The sequence below is a fragment of the Orbicella faveolata genome, unplaced genomic scaffold (assembly GCF_042242905.1).
Source record: "Orbicella faveolata isolate gen_17 unplaced genomic scaffold, um_ofav_v1 contig_12, whole genome shotgun sequence".
Taxonomy (NCBI): domain Eukaryota; kingdom Metazoa; phylum Cnidaria; class Anthozoa; order Scleractinia; family Merulinidae; genus Orbicella; species Orbicella faveolata.
The window spans coordinates 1,002,501-1,015,000 of NW_028301539.1; the positions used below are offsets into that span (position 1 = coordinate 1,002,501).

The window sequence follows — 12,500 nt, forward strand, 5'->3', positions numbered from 1 at the left end:
ATAAGAAACAAGTTGTGACGAGGTCAACAGAATAATAGATAAACTAGAATGCAAGTCTAGTCGTGGTATTGATGAAATTAGAAGCAAAGTTATGAAATTTGTGCCTCCTTATGTATCTGCTCCAATAACTCACATTTTTAATTTGACCACAGGGAGCACACAATCTTGCTGAGTAGGGAGAGAGCTGGGGCAAATAAAGGAACGAAAAGAATGAATAGTTTACCGATTCTACATACCCTGTTAATTCATTTAAAGAGGAGGGATTCTCTCGAAAAACGAGTGTAAGTTTTCGCCTCCTAAAGATTTATAAACATGTCACGCCTTCTCAGAGGGATGATGTCAATTACAGAACCCCTAGCGTTCACAGTATGAAAAGTTGAGCTTCGCGGTAAAGCGATAGTGTTACGTCACGTTTTAGGCCCACACGTTTTAGGCCGTGGGTCGACAATAAAGGGCTTACAAGACGGCATTCTTGACGGACATGAAATCTCAAATTGAAAGTATTTGATGTAGGATCTCTGGATTAAGCCGTTTGCCGCGAAAAGGTCGCTGAGGAGTCCATGCCTTTTGGGGATTATGACACCTTGACAGTTTATCAACTTTTATTGAAAAACCTCTTTTTCACAATAACTGGCGCTCGTTTTAATATTTTATTTTCATTTTTTGCAAAATGTTACCTTGAATAATGAACTTTAATTTGGTTGGAAAAAAAGAAAATTTGGAAAAAGTAGCCCCGCGAAGGTTTGGAGTAACCTTAAGCCATTTTGTTGCACAAAACCTGCAATAAGCGGACATGACACATCGTTCAGCGACATCGTTTTAAAGCTAAGTGATTATTCCAGATTGATGCATTGATTGATTGGACACTGTATATTAGCAGACTTAGCTGGTCTTTGATCCTACAATGTGTTACACTGCATTACAAAAGGGTTATTAATTAACTATAATTGAACAGCGTACTAGAACCTGTTTTGAGCGCACACCCTGTATTAAGCGAACACTAGTGAGGGCCCCAAGGCTGTCCGCTTAATACAGGTTTCACTGTTTCAGCTTGAATAACAAAGTACTTCCATCCTATTTTGATGACTTGTGTATAGAGAACTTTAAAGTGCATAATTGCACTACTAGAGGATCAAAGAAGTTCCACAAGACTTTTAACAGAACAAATTATGGGAAATACTCTACTAGGGAAAAGATAATTAAAATTTGGATTGAAATGCTAAAGACCATTGAACGCTCTGTATCATTAAAAATCTTTAAAACGGAAATAAAGCAATTTATTTTGCATAAGTGATACTGACATAGAACTTCTTCTTTTTAATCGACTTCTTTCTGATTATACTTAGAATTCCACACAAAATGAGCTTAACTTTATCAGGTAATTACGTTATTTACAACGGGTTGCAAATTTTATAAAATCCCAATCTCTGATCCCATCTGACTGAATTTAGACATAGTTACTTTAAAAGGGAGACTGCTTTGTAAAAGCCCGCGAGGGTTTCCTTAGTCTTACTCCCAAATGCAAATTGTAACAGTCAAATATACATGCTGTATTGATTATTTCATTATGGGAAATAAAGTCATTCATTCATTCATCATTCATTCAAGTTTAATCCGGGAGTTAGATACACCTGGGAATACACCGCGTTAGGGAATCCTGTCTTCACTCATAAGAACGAATTTCTGTCTGGTTATAATCAGTATGACGTGGTGATTAGCATTTCCGGGTAGCTTTAGCCTGCGAGCGCGAGCAGGCTCACGTTGGAGCACAAGCTCGAGCGGCGTAGCCGCAAGCGCGAATTCGAGCAGAGTCCACCCCACCGGATCACGTCGCTCTTGGCCGCTCACGCGTGTGACTCAAAGGTGAGCCTGTTCGCAGATTAGGGTAGCTTTTGAGCAGGCAGACCTCACGCGCTGCAAGCACATTCAAAGCGGTTTTTATATGGGGGAGGGGGACCAAAACTTTATGGAGCAGGAGGTATATTTACCTATTGTATTTCAACAATAGGTTCATCATGTGACTGCATATGCAAAGTCCCAGAAGATCAGATTTGTTTGAAGGTTCTCGAAGTTGGAATCTATTTGCAGTAAACCTGTTTTAACCGGGATATTCAAGAAATTTCAGGCTAGCAATGTAATAAGTTTAAATAGTACATAATCCACTATCGGTAAATGGTAAAAGAGCCACAGCTTCTTTGCAATTTAGTAAAAGCGAAACTGCAAGTCCGGCAATAAAAGTATTAACTTCCGGTGCTATTTCCGCCCATCTCATGAGACTTCTCAACTTTATTGGTGCACTAAACTTTAAATGAGTTCAAAGTAGTGCTCGGCCGACTTGACGGAGTTGGTTTATTGCCAAAAGATATATCACTTGACGATGCGATATTCTTTCTGTACGAGTTAACACGCAGTCTATGCAGTCTGAGGCATTTGCGCAGGACCAAGACTGACAGCTCTAAGTAATAGAAGTACGAATGCAATACAAGATGATATACTTTGCCGCCATTGCGGAAGGTGAAAACGCAAATGCCGTGAGATTTGGAGAGCATTAAACCGAAATGCGTGGACAATCAGTGACAAAAAATGAAGAAGAGGATGCCAAATTATTAAATGTGAAAGCTGATCACGAGACTCGTAACGGCATATTTTTAGTTGTCCCTCGCCTCTTTCCCCCCCCCCCCCCCCCCATGCTCATTATATGCTCTATTGACACTGCAAAACGAATTTGAAATTTAAGCGCCAACTTAGGCTCATGCTTTACACAGAAGCTTGCCAGCCTTCGACTGCTTGTTGCACCAACCTACAATCAGTCTCGCTGGTAAATATAGCTCTCAATGTTTTGTTCTACCTAATGGTGTACATTTTGCGCTGTTTTGAAACAATATTGAAACTAAAAGTGTCCAGTATCAAATGTATGGCGATGAAGAGAATTTACGATCTTGCGATCAACGGAATGGGCGCCTATTTCGTTTAAAGCATCAATACATTTACTGCTATCACTGTTGTAATTTGACAACGTGATTCCCGTATAACCTTGCTATTTTATGATCTTCAGTTACAGGAAATTGCACGTTGTTGATGATGTAAGCGAAAATGATCAAAACAGGTAAACTAAATCTAAAAATGCCATGGGTTGTTGCATAATTTCTTGGTTGTTGTGATTGTAATTAATATATTGTTCAGTATACTTTGACGAAAATAGTTTTTGGGCTCTTGTTTCAGCGAAAAAAGCGAATGCTCTCGCAGGCTAGCCTTGAAGCAGCCAGTGTCTGTTTTCTTTTATATATATCCCGCTAAGGCTGAACTTAGCTAAAGATCCTTTGGTAACCCATACCGCGGGTGACAAAATAATGTACAGTTTACGCGCATGGCTTTTCAGACAGTTTTTTTAAGACTGTTGGAAGTCTCGTAAGGCGTTCATCCTCGCGTTCGCAGCGACATGTTTTCAAGAGCTATCTAAAACACATCTACTCTGCTTCAGACGACAATTATGCGTTTTTTCTTGGCTCTACGCGGTTGTGTTGCGTTAGTGCATGCCTCAGAATCTGCCATTTTGTGGGTTCACAGCGATATCGTACAGAGGCCCAAATACATGTCTGGAAAAAAGGGAAGCTCAGGTTTTCGATTTTATAATCAATCTAGAAAACGTTTACCCAGCGATTTATCAAGGTGGCTATGCTATACTAAGGGCCGGGTTGCACTAGAGCGAATTCAAGTATTTCCAATTTTTAGCGAGGAAAAAACTTGGCAAAAATTTCGCAAGTTCCAAATTTTGGCAGTGGTCGCATTAGACCAACATGTTGGAACCAAAACGTTACCGATTGAAATATACGTCACAAGATCTATATTTCTCCATTAAGTATTTTTTTAGATTCCATGCGAGAGTTTAACTCTTCGCAGATTTTTCAAGCTCCACGCTGCATGTTCTTGACTCTCCGCTCTACAGCAGCTGGGGATTTTCGGCCCATACTTGGACGAGTAGATTTGCTCGCCTTGCGTTTGTGTTGTTACTTGCGCCACTTGCGATCGAAGAAGATTGTCTCGCTGAAGCCATCTCTTCTAACTGATGCCAGTAACCGGATCCAGGGTACAAGTCATAAGAATTTGAATAAGAACGCCGCTCATATTCCTCGTTTGCATTGAAATAACTGTGAAAAGCGTCAGATAGACCAGGTAAAAAATGATTTTGTCCCGCCATTACACGCGCCAAACTGGACTAGCCGTCAAAGTTATTTTCAAGCCGTAATTTTATTCAGACATGTTCTAAAAACAAGTATGACATTTGAATGGTTAAAAAAAAGACAAAATTGTTTGCTTTGCCAAAATTTGGAAGAAATTTTGGCAATCCGCAAAAATTTGGCAAGTTTTTGAAAATGGGGTCGTACTTATTTTACGCTACGTGTTGACAGATGTATTTTTTATGCAAACAAAATTGGCGCAAGTGTGAAATTAATTTCCTGTGGAAGGCTTGAAAAAATAAATAAGCTTTTCAATCTCCGGGAGACATGGCGCGACATTGTGTTACGCGGCTACAAAAGAATTCGGCGATCCCGATAACCATCTACAGACCAAGGTCAAGTACCTGCATATTTATTTCAGATTCGCATACTAAGCACTTGTAGTGTTTCTAGTTAACAAATGAATCAAGTTTTGGTTTAGTAAGGTAAAAGCAAGGCGAACGTATACAATCGCTAAGGGTAAAGTAAAGGAGAAATGTCTTGACATGCACATGCGCGCATGATTTAATGAAATTGTTAACAATCGTCCCTGTCTTTATTATCTCATTTCAGACAATAGTTAGATATGCCCCCTGATTCTTTTCATATGTGGGACTAACTTAAAAGCTGTTGTTCAAACTACAGTTGATTGATGTTCCTACAGTTGATTATTTTTTTCCATTTCAACCTGCAACATACATGTAACCACTTGTTTTCCCTATCGTAGAAACACTAGAACCGACTTCCTACCCAGAATACGAAAACAAATGTTGTCTAGTTATCAGATGCATTGGAAAATTACAGAGTGAGCTTCAACTTGGAAATTCTGCGGAGGCAGAAAAGTCACTGCAAAACACCTACAAGCACCTCCAAGAGTCGACGCCAAATGACTTTTCTTTCCCCAGTTTAGAGGAGAAACAAATCATAAACAGTGTAGAGCGAACATACATAATCAATTCCCCGTGGAATTCCAAAAATGGAACCATTCTGTTGGCACAACCGCGCTCTGAAAACTTATTCGTCCGATCTCTCAACGCTTGTGCTGCGCTGGCTCTCAACATGTGTAGTCCTGACGTTTCTGCTGATGCTTTGGAGCAGTCCGTTAGCCACATAGACGGTGCCGATGAGGAGGCATTGAATGTTAGCTCGGGTGTTGCTTATAATAATTTAGGCTGTGTGTATATTTGCAAAGGATTTTTCCAAAACGCAAAAGAAAATCTTGAAACTGCTCTCAAAAAATTTAATTTACTGAAGAACTTGACCAATGGCCACGTAGTTGAAGAGAATATTGTAACTGTCTGTAGCAACTTAAGACTGGTACATCAGGCTCAAAGGGACCACATAGCTGATCACCAAGTTCGAAGTGAGCTCTTTCCGATGCTACGTCAAGCTCCCTTACCTGCAAGCCTAATTGCCGTTGTAGAATTTAATGAAGCGTGTACCTCCTTAGAGAACCGAAATCTTAGAAAAGCTTTGAAGGAGTTTGAGATGTTGAAATCTTTCTGTGAATCAGAATTAAATCAAACGGAGGAACTGACAAAATGTATTTCGTTGAAAATTTGCCTAGTTTACCTTTTGCTGGGAAACTCGTCAAAGGCTTCAGCAATCATTGACACCAAGACTTTGACGTTGGCTGAACTGATAGAACTTCTTGATGTGAAAGCAAACTTCCCTGTGGATTTTTTCATTACAGCTGCAGAGACCCTAGTAGATATTTGTGTACATCAAGGTAATCAAGATTTGGCATGCAAATTTTTGGTGTATCTTGTAAAGCTTTGTCGCGAAAGATGTGGCGCAAGTCATCCAACCGTTGCTATTATTCTGCTGAAGCAGGGGCTTGTTTTATCGAACATGGAAAAAGTTGAGCAATCGAGGCGATGTCTTACAGATGCACTAGAGATTTTCACAAGAACTTTTGGAGCTGTTCACCCCGATGTTCTGAAATGTAATGTAAGTCTTGCGCGGTTAGAATCTCGCGAGGGATTCCAAGAGAAATCTTTGCTGCACTGTCAGAGAGTTCTCGAAAATGTAGAAGAGATTTGCCAAGTTTCACTTGTGAATCAACTGAAGGGTACGTTCATGTCAAAGTTTGATCGCAAGAAAATATCAATTCCTGAAACCGTTTCTGAAGAGGACCTCAAACTAGAAAGCCTTACTTCCGAGTTTGGTTTCGAAATCGCCAGTGTTCTCTTTCAATACCAACCAAGTGATCTTGAAGACAGCACCGTATCTCCCTCTGAGATTCACAATTGTGCTAATTTTCCAACCTCCCCGGCTTATCTGGAAGAGATGTGCGCAAAGTTAAGCTTTAACTTTCTAAAGGCTGGCTTATGCTTATTTAACCTTGGAATGGTGGCTCAAAGTACTGTTCTTCTGCTTCTGTCGTGTACATATACGAATATGTTTCACAACTACTCAGATTGTTCGGATGCCATCTTAGTGCAAGCAATTTTTGTCCTGTGCCACCTTAAAGCCACGAAAGCCCAAAGTGTTCCGAGAGAACAACTGCTGAGAAACGAATTCAAAGTGCTAAAAAACTACATCGAAGGAAGAGGTAAGCAACAGGATGGACCAGAAAAGAAAGCTCTGTTTTTTCAAGAAGATGTGAACTTGAAAGTTTCTCTCGCACTTTTTCTTCGGTCGTTCGTAGAGATGGAAATGTTCGACATGATTGATGTCATACACGGATTGTTTTCTAAACTCCAAGACAACTATTCACAGGGAATGACTCACATTGTACTCGTGGAGGAGTTGAAGTTTGCCTTCTTTAGTTCAACCATTGGTTGTCTTGGAAGATTTGCAGTATACGACATGATCTTTTCAACACCACTTGGTACGACTGACAAAAATGAAATCCCTCACGAGCTATGGACACCTGCTGCGTGTCAAAATCTGAAGGACCAAACATTACTGAACAACTCGGAATTGACCCCTCAAGAAAGAGAACCGGGGAACATTATCCAGACTTTGGCAATTAAAAGAGACGGGAGTCGATTCGAACAGTTTTGCAGATTTCTCGTGGAATGCCCAATATCATACGGAGTTGATACCGCTAAACTAATGCAAGTAAATGCTTGGAGTAAGAGGTCCGCACAAGACACTCTACCTAAGCTGCTGCTTAAAAATCAGAATCAAGAAATTGCAACACAATATTTCTTAGAGTTGGAGCATTTAAATTCTTTAGAAACTGAAAATTCGTCTCTCGTCGGTGACTTTTCTCTTTCACCACTCATCTTGTTAGCAGCTGACGAGGTTGCTAAATCAAAAACGCAACCTCTGGTTATCATTGCTTCTGAGAAGACATGCGAAGGAACTATAGCATTCACTTTTCCGGACAGACCTACCAGCAAATTTTTATTCGGCCAGCTTTTGAAGAAAGTGTTGACCGATTTGGAAAAGCTGGGTGAGATAACGGATGTGGAGATCGTTGATGACCATCTCGTGTTAATCATAAAACGTCCATCGACGGGGCAGATCGTAATGTGGTGTGACGAGAACTCCATCAAAATCAGGACCCAGCTTTTTAAGTCGACACAAAGCCTAGCTAAGCGTAAAATTTGCCCTGAAGAAACGTCATCCTGCCGCTGTCCTTTGATCAAAATGTTCTTTGCTGAAGAAATGGAAAGATGTGCCGGCAGTTTTGGCATTCTCTTTGAAGAGCGAATAGAGAAAACCTCGTGCGCCGCATCGCTACTTCCTGGGAACGTGAATGAAATGGTATTGACAGTAAGTGTTGTGTGTCGTGTTCTTCATGGAACTCATTTTATTACTTTCCCGTAGAGCAGTGACGAAAAAAATATTTTACGTTACTATCTAAATTGCGAATTTCCAAAGCTAATAGTTTTGGTTGACCTGGACAGCGAGGAATTATAGGTGGGCGCTTCTGTTAACTACAAGACCGGTCGGTAAGTATTAAGTATTAAGTATTGTTAATTTCGATGTACAGGGTGTACAGTTTCCAAAATCTTAGTTACTGACATGAAGACATTCACCTAAAACCCTTGCTATAAAACACTTGGATAATCCATATATATATATCACGTTTATTTACAACGGTGGTTTTTCACAAGCCCTTATACATAGGAGAGTATTTACCTTCGGGATTCAATTTTGGATGATCTACCTTATTTGTTGCCAAAACATCGAACAGTCCAGTTAAGTTATTGTAAAAAGATAAGTAGAGGATTGTTCGTCCCTGCTGCTTGCTCTCGTTTTAGGGAAACAAGACGCTACCATCAGAGGGTAAGGACAAACTTTCACACTTAGTCTCTTCCCCGAGGATGGAATCGCAGAACACGACTTCCTGTCTCACCTTACCTGATGAAGAAAACATGTTGTCAGAATCATGCACACAAACGGATTCTTTGAGCCTCCCTCTTACTGTTGACCTTGGAACGCAAACTGATAAAAGTGATTCATGGGATCAAAATGAAAACTCCACTGGAAGCTTGGTGGTTGACGCAACAGACAGCGTGAGTGCAATTTCTACAGAAAATGTATTTGGTTTCTGAATCTTGTTTCTCCTTCATCTCGGAAACTCTTATGTTGAAAATATGTTCGTATATTTCTGGATTTATGAAAACAGTGTCAATGAAAATTTCACCCTCTTCGCCATAACTAAGTTTTTCGTGTCTCCAGAGAAGCCGATATAAAAAGTTAAAGGAATGTCGTTTTTTCCCTCTACTCTCCTACCTTCCTTTTATACTCTTCTCCTTTTGCCCGTGAACTGAAGTGATTTTCAGACATGTAAGAGTTATATTAGCAATACCTGCAGCTCAGTTAGTGCAAAGAACGAGGTTTCAGTTAACACCGTTTCCATAAATCCAGTCACACATATTTCATAAAATAAAGGGTTCAAGTGAAAACTGGCGGGCCAGTCACGTTTATACTGTTTTCAGGTTGAAATGCCTTCAAGGCAGATGAATTCCGAAAATCAGGATGCTGTCATTCAAGAGAAGTACATCTTCACAGCTGAAAGAACTACGACGGAAGACAACAACAACACTGACCATGACCATGATCGATACGGGAACCTGGTGAAGGGCGATACTTTGCCAGACGAATGCCTACCTAGCAACTCATGTTCCGAAGAGGAGTTGAAGTGGTCACTGTACGTCCCGAGAAAGCAGGGTGATTCAAAACTGGAAAGGTGCGAAGACGAAGAATCTGACGATAAAACATTGGCCCATCTCGGACTCGCGGAGATCAATTATGGTGACAGTAATTCTGCTAGAAGACAAAGAAGCCTCGAAGAAAGAAGTACATGGAATGATAATGGTTTCCTGCTTGCCACACCATTGACTACGAACTCCGTCCGACCCCAGCCATGTGTAGAACTGCATGCCAGTGAACAACATCTTGTCAGACCTAGCCTTACATGTGATCGGCAAAGTAATGTTGCAGATGACGTCGTAGACAGCACTTTCAATCATGAAATGGTGGTGGTAGACAAGAACGAGCTTCCACATAATGTCACTGACATTAGCTGTCACGAGGGTCCGACCAAAGTTCCATTACAATTGCAAGATAATCCTTCCTCGTCGGCATACACCAAATCACCTTTTCAAGGAGGGGAAGTTGTCGCGGACGGCTCACCAAAACATCCAGATTACGCAGCGAATCGGATTGTTGCAGGAAACACCATTAGGGAAATTGAAAGAAATACAAAGACATCTTTTGCTTCTGCCACTTCATTGAGAACAGCCCACGAGATCAACCGCAGCTACAAAGGACCGCTTGAAAATCATTGCATTGGCGTGAGAAGATGTGGGGGATTAAAAGGTGGGCGAAAAGATCAATCATCTAAGACCTGGGACCGAAGAGATACACTGAAACGTGATGACGCAAGTAGCCACAAAGGTGCAAAGCTTAAGGAAAAAGGGCAACTAGATTCTGATATCCCATCAAACACAATGAGAGTTGACAAAGCAATTTTATCGGAAAGAGTGGGAGAATCAGATTTCTCTGGCATACGTCCGTTTTTCCTTGCACGTCATACAGATGATACCAGTATGTCGATGACCAGTGACACGTGGTCTGAGGAAAACACTGAAGACAGGCCTGCAGATATCCTTTCAAGGTACCAAAGATTTGGCTGTTATCCTGACCGATGCTACCATAGTCGATCTACATGTCCACCTCCATTGCTTCTTCCTGAGAGTACAGAGTGTTATACAGGGGCACAAGTGCTTCCTCCAATATTAGGAACTGATCCTGCCATGGCAAGATCTCTCGCTCTCACGAATGGTAATGAACAGCAACCTCAAACATATAACTTCGACAACGAACCTGCATATTCTGGGTGGAGCCCTTGTTCTGGCATTTACCCAAGTAATTCCAACGTTTCAATCCGGAACCTCCCACCACCACCACCGTTGCCTTCTCCTCCTTGCGGTGAATCTAAATATCATGGTCTATTGGATGACGACCTTTCAAATGGTGGTTTCCAGACAACGGCACCGCAAGCTGTTTCCACAGCTAGTAATACTTTGTTTGCTCAAACACGGTCTTCTACGTCGCAAGTGGTAGCAACGACAAGACCAGAAAATACTGGGTTAGGCTTGCCAAATAACGTCATCAACCAAACGGACATTGGACATTCTGGATTTTCAGTTAATCCGACGTCAACCATTGAAAATGTGATCCGCTCACAAGCAGAATCCACCACAACATCGGAAGGATCTAAAAGGAAACAACGGGAACCAGAACGAGTTGACAGAGAAACGGCCCCAGCAACAGTGTTTACTAATGACGAAAGCTCAACAATGCACCCAGTTTTGCGTAACGGTAACTCGCTCATCTCAGATGACGAATCTTTGGCTGCACTAGAGCGACGCGTAGCCGAAGCTTGCTCACTGGTGGAAAGAGTTCTGAAAGAAAGAGAAGAAAAAGAAAAAGTGAGGAAAGAAAGAGAACAAAGACAAAGAGAAGAGCGGGCCAGGAGAGAACTGCAGGAACAGGAAAGAAGAGAAACAGAGACCAGAGAATCAATGCAAAGAGATGACAATGGAGAAGGCACTTCGACAGGTAGCGAAGAAGGGGCTCCTTCGGAGCGTGCAGCTCTCCCGGACAATCCACAGTGGCTATGTGAACATTATCAGCGGCTGTGTCGTGTCAAGTTCTCCTGCTGTGGGAAGTTCTATCCGTGTCATCGTTGTCATAACAACTCAGACCAGTGCCAAAATGACAACTGCAAGGCAAAAGAGGCGTTTTATATCGAATGTTCGGTTTGTAGACACCAGCAAGCGGTATGTAAAAGCTTAGTTATCTTATCATTACTTTCTGAAACGTTAACTGTCATGCGGAAATGTAACTGTTGTTCCTTTCATGAAAAGTATCCGATTCTTCGACACTGTTTATCGCATGTGCATTTCAAGTTTTGCGTAAGACTGATTCATGCTATGTGTGAAATATGTTTTGCGTAAAAGGTAAAGACTTTGAGAATTGCAAACAAAGGTTCTGGTTATATCTATTTTCCAATGTTACAGCTCTCGGTACTGCTACTCAAATTTCCAAAGCAAGTTTCCAGGAAATTAAATTAATTTAATTATTACATGACTTGGAGTTGTAGGTACATCGATTTGTAGCTTATGAACTAATTGATTTCTTGAAGCTGAAGAAACCATTTTCTCTGACTACAATAGCTAGGGCTGAAATGATAATCACGTGGGCAAAGTCGAAAATCTGAACCTTGGCAAGAATAGATCTCGTCTCCTCTGGACGAGGAGGGGGAGAAGGGACAGGAGAGAGAGTAGGAGAGGGACAGCTTTAACAAAGGACTAAGTTTGGATTTCTCTTTAAATTTGGCATTATCTGTTTAAACATGGATTTCTCAATCGAAATGCTTCCTCTCACCCTATACCTACTCTTGACTTCATAACGATTATAATACCCGGAGTAAGGAAGAAATTGTGCAAGAAATACTTGACATTACTTAACATTGAAGCCGTAGTGTCGTTTATGCGCTTGGTGTGTTTAACAATATGAATTATTCTCTCAAATATTTGAATAAAGATCAACCGAGACGCTCAGACTTGTGCCAGATGTAACACGAAGATGTCGGCATACTTTTGCTCAATCTGTAAACACTTCACTGGTGAAGATAAACATCCCTACCACTGCACGAAATGTGGCATTTGTCGGTAAGTAGACACGTATTGATAAAGATAAAATGTTCATTTGTCACGAGCATAGGACAAAGAAAAAATCTGAGTTCACCAAAGGATTCAGACTCATGATCTCCAGTTTCTGGTTGGGCGTTCTAACCACTGAGCTACAAGAAGG

The 12,500-nt window shown here is 41.1% G+C and overlaps 1 protein-coding gene across 1 annotated transcript in view; it reads left to right on the plus strand.

Moving 5' to 3' along the window:
- The first annotated feature begins 2,736 nt into the window (after positions 1-2,736).
- LOC149116045 (uncharacterized) overlaps positions 2,737-12,500 on the plus strand; it is a 15,836-nt gene continuing 6,072 nt past the window's right edge. The window contains exons 1-6 of the mRNA XM_089283515.1: positions 2,737-2,818; positions 3,056-3,106; positions 4,945-7,943; positions 8,435-8,689; positions 9,116-11,464; positions 12,231-12,358. Coding sequence (XP_089139641.1) covers positions 3,094-3,106; positions 4,945-7,943; positions 8,435-8,689; positions 9,116-11,464; positions 12,231-12,358 — 5,744 coding nt within the window. The 5' untranslated portion in view covers positions 2,737-2,818; positions 3,056-3,093. The remainder of the gene's footprint in view (positions 2,819-3,055; positions 3,107-4,944; positions 7,944-8,434; positions 8,690-9,115; positions 11,465-12,230; positions 12,359-12,500) is intronic.